Consider the following 16,955-nt stretch of genomic DNA (forward strand, 5'->3'; position numbering starts at 1 on the left):
CTGGTGTAACGACCGCAGTGACGTTGTGGCAGCACTTACCATGGAGATAATGATGGGGAGTGAGCATGATTGTGGCTTAATGTGAGTGAATGAGCGGCCACAATGGTCTCTACCCAAATGGGATCTCAGAACAGTGACGGCTAAACATGAGATTATATTACGTTTTCATTTCAAGCGAATAAGAGGACAGAGTTAGTGATGAGTTGCGGCTGGGTGTACAATGTTGTCCGATGCTGTTGGGTGGAATCATTGCAATAAGAGGACAGAGTTAGTGATGAGTTGCGGCTGGGTGTACAATGTTGTCCGATGCTGTTGGGTGGAATCCTTGATAACTAATAAGAGGACAGAGTTAGTGATGAGTTGCGGCTGGGTGTACAATGTTGTCCGATGCTGTTGGGTGGAATCCTAAGAGGACAGAGTTAGTGATGAGTTGCGGCTGGGTGTACAATGTTGTCCGATGCTGTTGGGTGGAATCCTTGCATGTCCAAAACCGTAAATAGAAGAAAGTTAACCCGTGTTCCAATGGATCCAATGTAGGTATTATTCATTTTAGTCACAAGCTCTTGTTAGTGCTTTTTAGAAAACCCATAGGCAGACTTAACCACGTTTAACCTGGCATTATAGGCAAGTAACTATCTTTGCACAACACTGTGATATGATCAAAGGTCCTTATTACTCTAGTATGATGAGTACACAGAGAATATACAATACATATACTGTAGACACACACTGGTCCAATGCAGCCTACTGCGTGTTACCCACCTGGGTGCCCTTTTCTCCTGCGGGTCCCTCTCTTCCAGGGTGACCCTGGCGCAGAAACACACAAATGCATTGTGGTAAGTAATAAAAATGATAACAAATGCCAACTCCGCTTCTGTTGCATGATGGCGTAGCGTGTGTGTGTGTGTGTGTGTGTGTGTGTGTGTGTGTGTGTGTGTGTGTGTGTGTGTGTGTGTGTGTGTGTGTGTGTGTGTGTGTGTGTGTGCGTGTTGCGTGTGTGCATGTGTGCGTGCGTGCAATCCGTGCGTGCGTGCATGTGCGTGCAATCCGTGCATGTGCGTGTGTGCGGATGTGCGCACGTGTGTGTATGCGCATACTTACATTGGGACCATCATTACCAGATAGTCCTTGCAAGCCTCCTTTTCCCTGGGGACCCTGTGCACAACAGACAAAAACACACACACACATGAAGAGGATACCTCATCTCCTCCATGACAGACCACATGTCCATATCACCTCTACACGCTGCAACATCACCAGTGTTGGAAAAGGTACTCAATCTTTTTACTTATGGCGGCAGTGGCTCAGGGGTAGAGTGGCCGGATGGGAACTGCAAGGTTCCCAGTTCAATCCCGGGCTCCCCCAGAGTTAGTGATAGTGATAGTTAGTGTCCTTGCGCCATTTACCATTTATTTTACTTAAGTAAAAGTATCAATACTGCAATACAGTTAAATACTCCTTTACACTGGAACATCCCCTGTGCTGCACCATAGGCTCACATCATCTAAAAACACTGGAACATCACCTGTGCTGCACCATAGGCTCACATCATCTATAAACACTGGAACATCACCTGTGCTGCACCATAGGCTCACATCATCTATAAACACTGGAACATCACCTGTGCTGCACCATAGGCTCACATCATCTATAAACACTGGAACATCACCTGTGCTGCACCATAGGCTCACATCATCTATAAACACTGGAACATCACCTGTGCTGCACAATAGGCTCACATCATCTATAAACACTGGAACATCACCTGTGCTGCACCATAGGTTCACATCATCTATAAACACTGGAACATCACCTGTGCTGCACCATAGGCTCACATCATCTATAAACACTGGAACATCACCTGTGCTGCACAATAGGCTCACATCATCTATAAACACTGGAACATCACCTGTGCTGCACAATAGGCTCACATCATCTATAAACACTGGAACATCACCTGTGCTGCACCATAGGCTCACATCATCTATAAACACTGGAACATCACCTGTGCTGCACCATAGGCTCACATCATCTATAAACACTGGAACATCACCTCCTTCATCGTGCCTGTGGCAAATAGCTAGCTCAGAGGTCAGCAAGCTTAACCCATTTTGGGCGGGAACCCATTTTGGTGTTAGCATTATGTTGTGCTTTAGCTATTGAAAAATAGCAGATCTACAAGCTCATAGCGCGCCATCGAGTGGCGCTCCAGGATGTAGAAGACATTTTTGGAATCTTTTCTCAGGTCTAAATGGGTTAAATATCAAAACAGCCATTCTTGGCAGTGAAAGCATGACAGAATATAAAATCTGTCTAGCCGCAAAACATATTTGTAGCTTCCATAATGAAGGCAACGCAGGCTATTAAACGTACATTAGCCTATCAACATTACTAATAAGTGTGAACGAACAGCATTCATTAATGTGTTTTTGTCAGAACACTCCCTGCAGCAGGATCAGCACCTTGGAGAGCACCACGTGACTACTCTGCTAGTGTGAGAGTGTGTGTGCGTGCGTGCGTGCGCGCATGCGTGCGTGTGCGTGTGTGTATGTTTGTGGACTGACTGAATGAATCCCTAAGGCCTGTGTGTTCTTTAACTTTTGTGTATGTTTCTGTTAGGTATCGATTTCCCATCTAGCCCCCCCCCCACCACCACCACCACCACCCCTGTCCTCCATTTAGTCTGTTTCAGTGCAGCCACAAAAGTTAGATGCTGGTCACACTGCCACGCTCAGCTGGCCTGCAATTTTTCTTGCCACCGGCAGATTCGCGTCTGGCCACTGCGAGGCTACAACTGGCCTCATTTCTTTATTTGTTTCTTTGTTTGTTTGTTTATTTGGAAAAAGCATTGTACAGACATTTTTCACATCCCTTGTGCTTGGCCATACATCTTTAGTGTAATTCCCAAAGTTTTTTGTCCCCCCCTTGTCCCGTGATGTGGGACTTGTTAGGAACAAGACTTAGGGATTAGTACGATTATAGAGCACCGAAGTCCTGACTGTCAGTAGAGGGCGCCAGTCCACAGGTTCGTGTACTTTTTATTTGCATTGTAATCCCCATAGGGGGGATTTTAGATCACCTCATATAAGAACTGTGTTTGAAAAATAAACCAATCATCCCGGCCTTTTCACTCATATGGATATGAAGCATCGACTGAAGGTGGAAATGTACAAATATAACCAAAGAGTAACAAAATAAGCGTTAGAAACGAGTCAAACAACCCAGAGACTACATTTCCGGGTAGGCGGGTGGCTGCAGCTGCCCGTCGCACAACATAAACTGACATGTTAATTATGTTTTTTTTTAAAATTATTATTGTTATTTAATGTTTCGTGGTTTCGAGTCGAGTCACCGCCAGCTGAGCTTACGTCAACGAGGAATCTCAGGAACGCAATGTGTTGACAGCTGGGCGTGACGTATATTAGCAGCAACATTACTTTCATATGTAGTTTTAAGGCTTTTGCGGCCAAATTAATTCCATTTTCTCCAGAAACTGGCTGTATCAAATATGAATGGACATCATTAACGACGCACAGCCACCCCCCTGACAGAAAGGCCGGGATGATCGGTTTATTTTTCAAACACAGTTCTTATATGAAGCGACCTAAAATCGCGGATTACAATGCAAATAAAAAAATACATGTGTACTGGCGCCCTCTACTGAAAGTGACGTCAGACTTCAGTGCTCTATAGGTAGTCCAATGTCTCTTTATATTTCTCACTTACTCCACCTTCTCATTCAGATGCAAAACGGTGTAAGACATCACATTACAGTGGTGTGCTCACTGATTTAAATTATTCAGAAGAACATTACAAGAAAAACAACTAAAGTAATTACAATAATGCCATAGGAGCATAAGAAAGAAACAAAAGTTTTGAGGTGGCAACTTTAAATGAGAAAGGAGATGTGTTGTCTTACCTTCTCGCCAGGCAGTCCGATGGGACCCTGGGCGCCAGGCGAGCCCTAGTGGACCAGAGAAAAGAACCATGTCAAGGTTTAGCATCGCAAACTGGAAGAAGATCGGGCGGTATGTCTGCGTAGTAAAATCCTCAGTGTGAATTTACCCAGTTTATTCATGTAACCACACTTTTGGACCCTTCACTGGTCTACATATGGTGGTTACAATTTTGTACATTTTGTACAAATTAACACTAAGGATTTTGTGCATCATTGTTCACATGTATGGGTGTGTGCATGTGTCAGCCTGGTTGGTTTTACGTATGTGTAATATGTCAAGACTTAGGTATAGTTTGTGGACTCTAGTACATTGTTGAGTCATCAGGACACAGTGAGGTACCTGTATTCTCTAGTACACTGGTTTTCAACCCTTTTCATATCAAGGCCCATTATTTATTCTGCATTTGAGCCACGGACATTTGATGAGATTTCGCCTCTCAGGCCCAAAACTAAACAATATTTTGTTATCCTTGACACACAATTCCATGCTGTTGGCAAACGTTGATCAAAATAACAATTATTCTACATTCTCTAATTGTGTATACTTCTTGTAAATTAAGTAATGCAGATGTTTAACAATAATGTAACTCTTGAGAGTGTAAAATAAACCAAATGGACCCATACGGATCCAAATGGACCCGTACGGATCCATTTGGTTTAATTTTACGCTCTCAAGAGTTAATGATCTATAAGGGTTCATTTGTTTACCAACTCTCCATCATTTAACTGGGGAGCACCTGGAACCCCCTCAAGGACCACTGGTGGTCCCTGGACCACTGGTTGAAAACCACTGCTCCAGTATATTGTTGTGTCATCAGGCGACAGTGAGCTACCTGTATTCAGGACAAAGTGAGGTACCTGTATTCTCTAGTATATTTTTGTACCTCTATTCCTGGATTTCCTTGTTGGCCTGCGGGGCCCATGTCTCCAGCATGACCCTGTGGACAGTAACAGTATGATCATAAAGGCCTCATCCCATGACAGGTAAACAGATTCATCATGACACTGCAAATATTTTCACAACTTTCCCCTCCCAAATTAGCCCTTCACTAAATCCCACCCCAAAAAGCGATTGTCCAATGCCAATCCCAATAGTTTAGCAACGGTTGCTATGCAGGTCAAGCTTTCTTCGCTGCCAACGTGCCTATTGGACAAGGATGGGTTGGGGAGGGACTTAGTGATGGGCTAATTAAACAGCAGAATTAGCAGATGTACAAGCTCTAAAAAGCTCTGTCATAATGTGACACACGTGAGCTTGTAGATTGGCTATTCATCGTTCGAAGTATACTAGGGCGTACAACGGTGTCGGATGCCAAAAAAAGCTGACCCACAAGCTAACTATAGATCAGTCATTTTCGCACGACGGAGGATAAATTAAGCATACACTCGGGTTTTGCTTATCAGTGTGGCTGTTGCTGTGCAGATAATTTAACCTTTAATTAAATTAAATCCCATAATTGCCTTTGCAGGTGCAACTAAATTAAGTAGTTAGAAACTAGTTTTATCTAAAGATAGTTTTGGTAATGAGACAACAACATGAAAAGATGAATAGGACTGACCAGGTTGCCCTTTGACCCTTGGACTCCATCAACTCCAGTGATACCCTGATAAGGAAGCGTGCGCGCACACACACACACACACACACACACACACACACACACACACACACACACACACACACACACACACACACAAGATAGAATCAGAATTTCAACACGTCGGATGAATACATTCACGGACGTCGTCCAGTGCATGCAGTTGTGATGGCAATAATCCCACAGAGAAACAACTGGCTGAGTTCACCAGACTGAATCGAAAGCGATTCATTAAATCGCGCCGATGCCGACTTACCCGTTGGCCGGGCGGGCCGGCGGGCCCCCTTGGTCCTACAAGACCCCGAGCACCCTGGAGACAAAACACAATGAAAGCGTCAACAACAGCCAACCTGCATGCAGGATGTGGTTGTGTGTGAGTGCGGAATACTAAAGAACAAATCAGAGCAGGAGTGCTGATGTATTGAGGGACCGAATAAAAGAGAATGAGAGAGAGAGAGAGAGAGAGAGAGAGAGAGAGAGAGAGACACTATATATTTGTATGCATGACACGGGAGACTTCTAGGCTGTGTTTGTAAGAGTGTGTTAGTGCGTTCTGTTTTTGTCAGCCTCTCTCTTTGTAGGCTGGCCAAGCCACCTGTTCCGACGCCACATCTGTGATCTCCTGGGAAGTGATTGATATGGAAATATAATCATTCAGGCCAGCGTTTCTTTTTTTTCTGTTTTATCTCTTCTCTGCCCCCTCTCTTCTCTGCTCACTCTTATCTCATTCTATCTCCCATTCATCTTCCTCCCTCTCCGCGTCACCTTTGCCCCCTTTGCCCCATCAAAACAGCTAATGCCTAATTCTGTACGTCGTTTGCCGAAAATACCCGATCTTGAAGCTTGTACATCGGCTATTTTCACCAAATGTATAAGCCTATTGTGACGTGCCCAGAATAGGGACAGAATATGGTTAAAGTGGTTAACGCCTGTCCTTGGCTGGTGTCTCTGCGGTTTAACATGGACTCTCCTAACATATCTCATATTATAGCACTCCATTTCTCCCTGCATGCAACGGGTGATCCATTTAGAGGGACGGACCCTCACTGGCTCTCATCCTCACCTGCTGGGTGAGGATGTGAGTCATAGCCAATCAGCCTCTGTGCACACCGACCGGCCGACCGCAGACACAACACTGCACGAATGAATGATTCTGGCGAGATGAGAGCCTCCGGGCTCAGTAGAAGTCCAAAGGTGCGATAAGAAAGAACCTATTTTGTAGCATTTGCGAATGCAATAGTGTTCTTTGTAAATGATACATACTGTATGTATACATATTTGTATGTTTTTCCAGGAGCCCTGAACAGTACATGTTGATATGTTATTCATGCCAGGATGAACACCCATTACAGTGGTCCTTCCCTTTCTAAAGTGACGCACACCATGTACGTGTGTGTGTGTGTGTGTGTGTGTGTGTGTGTGTGTGTGTGTGTGTGTGTGTGTGTGTGTGTGTGTGTGTGTGTGTGTGTGTGTGTGTGTGTGTGTGTGTGTGTGTGTGTGTGTGTGTGTGTGTGTGTGTGTGTGTGTGTGTGTGTGTGTGTGTGTGTGTGTGTGTGTGTGTGTGTGTGTGTGCGCGTGAGTGCATGTTGTAGAACTCACAGCTTCACCTGGCTGTCCTCTGGGCCCCACAGGTCCATCAGGACCCTGTGATAAAAGAACAGGTTAGACAGACATTATATATATACTGTATTTCAAAGAACAGAGGCGAGCAGAGTGCTGCTGAGAAAAAATGTGATGACTCCAGTCCTTGTGGTGATGAGGTGCTCAAAGTTAGAAACTAGTTTATAGTGAAGCGGGGTCCCGTCGCTTCAAGCACACTCTTGAGCAAGGATAGATTAAAAGCCTTTATTATCTAGACAGGGATATCACATATTAAAACACCACCAAATACCCTATTATTCTGTATTTCGTTGTGCATGCCGGATATAGCAGATATACAAGCCCACAACATGTGGCGGAAGCAACGCATTGTATGCTTGTAGATCTGCTATTTCTGGCGTGCGACTTGTTCGTACGGCAAAGTATAAACAGGGGGTTTCCAGTAAATATGCTCCTCTCTGCGTCTACCTCAGGCACGGGTACAGTACATATATATCTCGTCATGAATGAAACATGGAACCAGACTATTGGAGATAAAATGTGCGTGACAGCTCAACTGACTCAACCTTCTTGGAGCCAAGTGCTGTTTTTCACGGCACTCATCTGTCTATGAAGATTAGAATCTGTCTTCAGAGAGCGTCTATAGGAGAGCTTTCATATTTCTGAATGTATGCCACTGTGGTATTTCATAAGTTTTGCGTAACTTCATGTTGAGTTAACTCGGGCCAGCCGAGGGAGAGGCATTAAAAATGCAGCCAATTACTATTTAATCTCAACATTGCAACACCACTCTGATCTGTTTGCTCATCCAAATGACTGTAGCATTGACCATTGATCTGGACAGGACTTGTACAACTGAACTATAGAGCACAGAGAGAAATAGAGAATGACTGTATAGCATTGACCATTGATCTGGACAGGACTTGTACAACTGAACTATACAGCACAGAGAGAGATAGAGAATGACTGTATAGCATTGACCATTGATCTGGACAGGACTTGTACAACTGAACTATACAGCACAGAGAGAGATAGAGAATGACTGTATAGCATTGACCATTGACCTGGACAGGACTTGTACAACTGAACTATACAGCACAGAGAGAGATAGAGAATGACTGTATAGCATTGACCATTGACCTGGACAGGACTTGTACAACTGAACTATACAGCACAGAGAGAGATAGAGAATGCTATGTTCTCACCTTCTCTCCTGATTGTCCCTCAAGACCATGTGGACCAGGCTTCCCTCTTTCTCCCTACAAGGACATGAATGACGTGAGAGTTACATTAAACATAAGCATAGATAGATGGAGAGAGAGAGAGAGAGAGAGAGAGAGAGAGAGAGAGAGAGAGAGAGAGGGAGATAGAGATACATATTTTTACCATGAGATTATAAATGGTATAAATCAAGTTAAACAATTAAGCACAAAATACACAGTAAATATGCACACATACAGTAAAATATGCCTGTTATCTGGAAAGGTACTGTATTTGCAATATTCATATCATCAGAAAATGTTACAGTACATGCAATATCAAAGTGTAGTTAGTGCTTGATGATAAATCCTGATATATCCCAAGATTGCCGATCTACAAACTCGCAGCGTGGCGCGCTGCAACATGTTGTGAGATTGATGCAACATGTGAGATTGATTCAACATGTTGTGAGATTGTACATCGACTATTTTCAGATAGTGACACACACGCGGAACTACAGTAAGCTAGAACTCAGGCATAACTGTTTATGTTTATGTTTATTTATTTAGCACATAGTATAAAAAATAGACAATACATATCAAGGAACAAAAATACAATGCAATAGTTTCAGTTAGACCTGTTTAACCTGTATATGCACCTGTTTGAGGTACTTATGTATTATGAATGATCATCGATCGAGAAGAGAGGCAGACATCTCCCCTTGTGTGTATTGTTCGTATATTGTCTTGTTTTGTTTTCGGTTGTATGTATTGTCAATTGTCAGTCGTTTCGTTGTCATGTATGTTTGATTAAAATTCAATAAAACGTAAATTGAAAAAAAAAAAAAAAAAAAAAAAAATACAATGCAAGGAAAGGAAGAAGCCAGCTGGCTTATTTGGAATCCTTTCCTGTATGGAAGAGGTCATTGATTAAACAGATTAAAAGTTCATTAAGAACAATACAAAAGTCTACAAGTTGGCAAAGGGGGGCAGCTGTGCAATAAAGAAATAAAAACACAGACTGCACAAAAAGGGGAAACTCACTCTGTGGCCCTTGTTTCCCGAGATACCTGGCAGCCCATCAAAGCCCCCGTCACCCTGTGGAGAGATCGAGAACCAATCGCATTAATAACTGCACTAATGCACAGCTTTGCAAACACTCACCGTACTGTATGAGTAAATATGCACACAATTACTTGCGCTCACACACACACACACACACACACACACACACACACACACACACACACAGTCACACACACACACACACACACACACACACACACACACATACACATGTGCTCAAGCATGTGCACACAAATACCAGCACACACGTGTTCATTTGCAAATATTTGGTGAAGTGTGAGCCTCCCATCTGCTCTGTGCGTGCATGCATGCGTGTGTGCGTGTGTGTGTGTGTGTGTGTGTGTGTGTGTGTGTGTGTGTGTGTGTGTGTGTGTGTGTGTGTGTGTGTGTGTGTGTGTGTGTGTGTGTGTGCGCACATGTGACTGCGCGTGCATCAGGGAGGGAGTTCTCAGATTAGCTGGAGGTCTGCTTAGATGTTGCTGCTGTTTCTGTCACACCTGGGACCAGAGGGGGTCTAATTTATTTACTACATCCATGCTGCAGCTGTTACTGTAGGTAGTGTGGGATGAACTGCGTTGACAATGCATGCAATAAACTGTGAGCATTGTCTACCTTGGAGGCTTACACTAGCTAGTGAGGGTAATTTGTTACCATACAACTTACTACCTAAAACATAAAACATAATGTGATAGTAGTAGTTCCATGATCGCTCAAACTACCAACATGTTGTGGTGGTGGTGATGGAGAGTTACAGCGGAAGGCTTTTTTTTGGGTCCCATTTCAATTAGATTGTCACCGGTACAATGTCATGTGGTTTCAGTGGGCGTACCTTTGACCCTGTTTCACCTGGCGCTCCACGACCTCCATCTGTACCGGCCCGGCCCTGCAGGGAGAGAGACACATGGAGGGTGTCAAAACACAGACTCATAGTACATCCACAGATACAGATACTGTAAGTTACTGCCAAGAGGAATACAATATCACAGTGTAAAATCACAATCTATCTAGAAATCTTAAATTAAAGTATATTTTTGGAAGTATGGTCTTGACCTGCTGTATGAGTAAATTATCATTATAACTTCTGTTGTGCTTTGGTGATATATCAATTAAAACTTGAGTGAGTGAGTGAGTGAGTGAGTGAGTGAGTGAGTGAGTGAGTGAGTGAGTGAGTGAGTGATTGATTGATTGATTGACTGATTTGTTAATTGATTGATTCATTAATTGAAATCTCACCCTCTTTCCTGCCTTTCCATTAAGTCCTGCAGGACCTGGCAATCCACGAGGTCCCTGGAGATGCAAGGAGGACATGGCCAAAGAGACAAGAGTGAATCAACAGTCACAGAGACAGAGAGTGGTACTGTATGACGGATCAGTGAATTGTATAAATACAGCCTGGTCTTACAGAAGGCCCATTGTCTCCGTAATCTCCTTTCAGCCCAGACGAGCCTGGTAGACCCTGCAGCACAGGAACCAGAAGAAGGCATGAGAGATCAAATCTACAGGGGGCTCTTATAATCCTCAGTCAAATTCACAACCAAACGAACACAAGGACACACAAACAAGTTAAATATCCATTCATATGTGTATTACTCCAAGGTCATTCCTGGCATACAGTAAATGTTCAAGATCAAATTTGACTGTAGAGATGCTGAATAGAGAAACGAGCGTGCATAATGATCAGGGATTATTATGGGATACAGTGGAGAGCAGAGCATGCACACAGGGCACACAAAGCCTATAAGGTTTAGATAGAAGGTTGGGGAACCATTGGGCTACGGTCCACAGATGTCAGAGACACTCTTACCACGGGGCCTGGTCGACCGGTCAGACCCAGCGGACCTGGGGGTCCCTTCAGTGACAGCTGGAAGAAAGAGAATAGTGCATTGTATAATGTATGCCATGTGAGCTATCTGTCTACTGTTCAACATGCAATGGATATTATGGGAGATGATGTCTCTTTGTGATAACCTCTCACTGTTAAGCGGCTGTACCTTTGTCTGTTGGAGGATAGCCTGGGCTTGCGCCTCCTGAGCAGTCACCACAGGCCCCTTGCGAGCATCACCCCCAGCCTGGAACTGGGAGGAGTAAACACAGTGCTTTAGTTTAGTCACTGCCCTGCAGAACTCTCCATGGTCCAGCAAATGTAAATGAAGTTCAGTCACACAGCTCCCCCTTGTGGCGCTGCGACTGCACAACCACTGGGACAAAAATGCAGGTTGTGTGTGTGATTACATATTTGTCTTAATTCTTACGGGCAACATCAGCATGGTGCCTGGAAGACCTGGTATCCCATCCACCCCAGCCAGACCCTGACGTCCAGGTGGACCCTGGAAGAAAAACGGATAGGTGGATGAGAGTCTGTGTGTGTTCCTGTGTGTGCGTGTGTGTCTTTCTGTGTTTGCATTGTACTGCATGTAAACAGCATATGGGAGGGATTGAGTAAGCACACGTGTCTAAACAGAGAGAGAGAGAGAGAACCATCCCTGCAATCTAATCTCTGCGAAAACATTTCCACAGGGCACGTCACTCACTGTCAGTGTCTACCCTACCTGGCTTCTGCTTATACATTTTATGCACAGCTTAAAACGGATTAAATAGCTGCCTCAAGGTTTTTCAACCTGATACATCCGTTTAATTGCCTAATGTACTTATGGGAGCTACATTAAATATTGAAGGCATGAGCTGATTCCTCTGTCAGTCACTGGTTATACAAACTAATCATTTGCTGCTGCCTACAGTCTCTGCTGTTGTCTATATATATATATATATATATATATATATATATATATATATATATTGTTTCTGTTACTGCTAAGACAGGTACCTGTATATGAAACCCCTTTCAACATCCCATCAGCAGTATACCACCATCAAGTTTAAACCAATAAGAATGATTGAAACAAATGTGTTGTTTGTTGGCTAGATAGGTAACTAACAGCTGTTGCTGTGTGATAGCTGATGTCATTTCCCAGGACAGCAGTTACAAACAGGAGGCTTGAAAATGTTGGAACATTCAGGGCAGCTGCTGTCATTGTTTACAGACTGAAACGTCTATACTACCCTGGCATTTACAACGTATGCCTATACTACCCTGACATTTACAACTGTGTGTGCGTGCGTGCGTGCGTGCGTGCGTGCGTGCGTGCGTGCGTGCGTGCGTGCGTGCGTGCGTATATAAAGAAGATATAATGTATATCAAAACTTTATTTGTCAGAATGCATGTTAAACCAAAGGTGTAAAAGTGCCAGAGTGAGTGTAATGATTGAGCTTCATATTTGAAAGCAATGGAGCACTGCAGCATAATAGGCTGGCCATCATCATCTAAGTGGAACAACATCCTAAAATCGAAAATGACTGAACATCTGTCAGAGCCTGTGTATGACGGTCGCTTATCAGGAAGGAATGACTTTGCAAAGGAAAAGAAAATAACACGTGTGAGTCATCGACCATCCATTAAGCCCAGCAGGTTCAGTCCAGTGGGCTAGGTTCATTCTATCACAAATGGACATATTTCAAACCCCCAGCTCTGTTCTCATGTCATGGGCGTACTGACTGGTCAAATTGAGGTCAAACCAGCTATTTCTACAAATAGTCCAGTAATAATGTAATTTGACCTCAATCTAATTGCAAAAAAAACAAACTCAGCTTATTTTGCTGACATCATCACATTTGGGCAAGTTGCTATGGCCAAATTTAGCCCAATGAGTGTTTTTTTTTCTCTAAACTAATGCTTGGAATGGATTCGGCATCATGAAAACCCCCTAATTTGACATGTCACATGCTACTTAAAGCATAAGGAAATTTAGAAAATATTGCCTTATAATAGGATGTCAATGGTGGCCATACTGTACAGGCCATTTTCAACACTTTCCCCTCAGACAATTCCAGGCAACTTTTTTTCTGTTATTCAGGATATATTGAAGATGCAAAACCAGCTGAGTTTGGTTTTTTTGCAATTAGATTGAGGTTGACCCTGTATTTTCCATAGATTTCCTGTACTAAAAGCAAGGGCATTTTTTTAAATATATACACACACACACAGTAGCATATTAACCGATTTTGATAACAGTACCGTCATTGCATCACATAATAACATAACATAATGTGGATGCAATCACTGCATTTCATTTTGCGAAATATGGCAGTGGGTGTATTGTGTTGTACTTGTATGTATGATTCGCCTTTTCCTATTTGGCTTTCCATAGCCACTGGCACTGCCTAATTTGTTCATCTGTGCCTGCGTAGACTTCAACACAGTATTATGGTGCTAGTAGGCTGCCTGGGAGAGTGTGTTGTAACTGAGCCTACTGTTGTTTTATGGTCGTTTGAATTATAGTTTATATTTGGGAATGTGTTGGGATGAAGTGTCTTGTAGCAGCTGTTTCTCGCCCCTCCCGTTTGTATGCCAGAGCTGGCGAGAACTTCTGGGAACTCCGATTATGTAGCAGTGAGTCTACTAACGGACCCGTTGGTTTGATTTTTATTGAATGATGTCAGGCGGTCAACGGGACCCCCGTAACATCGCGACACCTGTCAATCTCAAAATGCAAGCCAGTTATTAATTCCTGTATACGCCACTGCTACAAAGAAACCTAGTTCCTATAACCAGCGTGGAGGCACACTCACCAGGTCACCAGACTCTCCTCTTGGTCCTGTAGGGCCGGTTGGCCCGAGGACCCCAGGATAACCCTGCATGTAAAACACACAAGACAGTTAGTATGAAGGGACAGTATTAATGACCACTGCTGCCTGCTAGATTACTGTAATACTACAAAATAAATATGGTATGGCTTACCGGGGGCCCTGGTAGGCCAGGGGGTCCTTCCACATATGTACCCTGTGAATAAGCCCAGGTACAACATGACACATAGCGTAAAGTAGCACATCAGTGTTGCCTCAGTCCTGTATTCCAAAGTAAAGTTATGTTTTAGTACATTCCACTGTCACAACTTACCGGCTCGATAACAGCTGGCTCTCCCTTCTCGCCTTTCTCTGCTCTGACGCTAGCCTGAGGTAGACAGAAGGAAAAAGAAGTTGGCAATCAGTGAGCCTGGCGAGTGACCCCGATATATATACTGTGTCTGCTGTACTGTACTCGACGTTTGAGATCAATTTGAGATCAAGGCGGACAGTTGATTTCACCTGTCCATCCCATGTCTCGGCTCCTTCGCGCTCTGCAAAGCCGTAGCCATCCTCGTATATCTCATACTCCTCGTACTCCGTCTCGTTCTTGACGTCTGCGTACTCCAGTATCTGCCGATAAACATGGTAGAGGTGCATCAGCGACAGCTGCCTTGACTCGGAAAAACGCTCACATCTACAGCACACAGCAAGCATCCTCGGCTCACTATGTAAACTTAGTGTTGATTTTGACAGCAAATTTTCATTTAGTTTTAGTCATAGTCTTTTGATTTGAATACATTTTCATTTAGGTTTGTCACATTTTAGTTAACTTAAAAGTTTTAGTGTTACTCTAGTTTTAGTCGATTCAATTTACAGTTGATTTAGTCGATTAAAATGTATTTTGGCAGGCCTTGATGGCGTCGTAATGGCAGATTTTTATATGCTGAAAATAGGCGATAATATACAAGCTCACAACGCGTCACGCTGTGACACGTTGTGAGCTTGTAGATCTGCTATTTTCAGCATGCAACCAAGCATAAAAGGACTTGTCTCTTAGTTCTACTGGATCTCTTCTCCACTAGTCCCTCCCTGACATTTTAGTCTAGTTTTTATTTGTTGATAAAATTGACGATATATTTAGCCATAGTTCTAGTCATCATAGTTTAGTTTTTATTTTGTTTTTATTCATTTTCCTCTGTGAAAAAAGGTAGTCGACAAACATTTTTCGTAGTAAATAGTGTAAAGCAAATTGAACCTACCTCAGAGTCATAATCGGTGACATTGGGGCCTGCTGCTGTTACCGTGGAAACGGAGAGGTCATCGTAGAGGTTAGCGTATAATTCGTCATCGTACTCCTCCACCACAGCCTTCTTCACCGGTCTGTCCTCCTGCGTACCGATACACACACACACAAATCAGACTGATCGCCATGGAGACGCTAAACGTGTTAATTTATACTTTGTGAGATTCGGTCATTCGGTGACCAAGTATAAATTAGGCATAACGCATAAGCACTTCTCGTTAATGCACGGTGCTTCCTGCTCTATACAGGTTGACAGGAATGTTAGGCACACACAGGTGGGTGATGTTACGAGATGTGTGTAGCAGGTTACACATTGTCCAGGCTGTCGGGGTGTGCGGTTAATCATGATGCTGGGGTGTAGTAATTAGCTGATGGGGGTGCATCGCAACCAGATGGCAGCATGGCAGCTACAGCATGTAGTAGTATGAAAACAAGTTGACATTGGAGATTAGCCAACAACAAGCTTTAAAGGGAATTGCAGAATCAGTACGTTTATTTCGTTTCTTTCTCTTTTTTTTCTTCTTTTTTTTGCTGTTGCTTATAATAAAGGATATTCAGAAGATGTTATTTATAATAGTGATGCTTCAGAACGTCAGGGTGATATCTGAGGTTGATATCCACCTTGAATCAATTTCAGCAATTCACAGCACACACAGGAACAAACACTGATGCTCCATGCATACCACACTATCGGATGGTATGTGTGCTATGCATGGAATCTGTGCCCCACTATAGGACAAGATACTAAACACAGTAAACACACAGTCAACTAGGAATAGATATGTGTACGACACATATACTATGGTGACTACCATAGCATCCTCTACATTCCAGGAGGTGGATAGAGACGATGATTAGGATGGTGTGGGTTAGTTAGTGGTGGTGATGGTTTTGACAGACAACTGGAAGAGGGAGTGAGTGCTCTATAGGGTTAAGAGGAGGTAGTGAGGGAGTGCTCAAGATGAGTTAGGAATCTGGCTTAGGAGGAGCAAGGAGGGAGGGGATCTAATGCGGACGTCGTGGTCTACCTCCTCCACCGCAAGCTCCTCTGCGGGCACTGCACTGAGCGTCACGGAGGGAGTGTTTAAATCTGGTTCGTGGGTGGGCATCTCCACCAGCGTCTCGTCATCGTCAGCCTGGGTGGGAGCGATCGCTTCGGCGACCACCTCTGAGCTTAAGTGTGGTTGATAGTTGGCCACCTCCACCAGGTTCTCCTTCTCGTCGGCCCGGGTGGGAGTGACCTCTTCGGCGGTCATTTCAACGTGGGGGGGGGTCTCTGTGGGCTGAAAGGGCTCCTGGGAGAGATACTCGGGTAACGTAGTGGAGACCTGGAGGTAACCGTCCTCGACACCGTCCTCGTGATGTTTCCTCTTCCTTGACCCCTTCTTGCCTTTGCCCTTTCCTTTGCCTTTGCCCTTTCCTTTTCCTTTGCCCTTTCGTTCGCCCTTGGAACCCTTGTCCCTCTTTGATTTGTTCTTTTTGCCCTTCCTGTCTTTTTTGGAGCGCCTCTTGGGTTCTTCCTCTGGCTGGTCGCTTTGCATCGCGGCGGGGTCAGACTGAGGTGAAGACTGAACGTGTACGAGGTGATATAA

At 43.9% G+C, this 16,955-nt stretch overlaps 1 protein-coding gene across 2 annotated transcripts in view; it reads right to left on the reverse strand.

The window, feature by feature from the left end:
• col5a3a (collagen, type V, alpha 3a) overlaps positions 1–16,955 on the reverse strand; it is a 71,337-nt gene that overhangs the window by 33,554 nt on the left and 20,828 nt on the right. The window contains exons 6-26 of one of the 2 annotated variants that reach the window (XM_079521224.1): positions 16,392–16,931; positions 15,320–15,448; positions 14,580–14,690; positions 14,392–14,445; positions 14,233–14,274; positions 14,064–14,126; positions 11,690–11,764; positions 11,429–11,512; positions 11,242–11,298; positions 10,840–10,893; positions 10,671–10,724; positions 10,267–10,320; positions 9,396–9,449; positions 8,358–8,411; positions 7,153–7,197; positions 5,810–5,863; positions 5,518–5,562; positions 4,843–4,896; positions 3,920–3,964; positions 1,102–1,155; positions 763–807 (exon numbers count right to left, since the gene is read on the reverse strand). In XM_079521224.1, the coding sequence (XP_079377350.1) occupies positions 763–807; positions 1,102–1,155; positions 3,920–3,964; positions 4,843–4,896; positions 5,518–5,562; positions 5,810–5,863; positions 7,153–7,197; positions 8,358–8,411; positions 9,396–9,449; positions 10,267–10,320; positions 10,671–10,724; positions 10,840–10,893; positions 11,242–11,298; positions 11,429–11,512; positions 11,690–11,764; positions 14,064–14,126; positions 14,233–14,274; positions 14,392–14,445; positions 14,580–14,690; positions 15,320–15,448; positions 16,392–16,931 (1,767 nt within the window). The remainder of the gene's footprint in view (positions 1–762; positions 808–1,101; positions 1,156–3,919; positions 3,965–4,842; positions 4,897–5,517; positions 5,563–5,809; positions 5,864–7,152; positions 7,198–8,357; positions 8,412–9,395; positions 9,450–10,266; positions 10,321–10,670; positions 10,725–10,839; positions 10,894–11,241; positions 11,299–11,428; positions 11,513–11,689; positions 11,765–14,063; positions 14,127–14,232; positions 14,275–14,391; positions 14,446–14,579; positions 14,691–15,319; positions 15,449–16,391; positions 16,932–16,955) is intronic. The other variant, XM_079521225.1, reaches the window with a different exon arrangement.

Source organism: Electrona antarctica (genome assembly GCF_951216825.1).
Source record: "Electrona antarctica genome assembly, chromosome: 14".
Taxonomy (NCBI): Eukaryota; Metazoa; Chordata; class Actinopteri; order Myctophiformes; family Myctophidae; genus Electrona; species Electrona antarctica.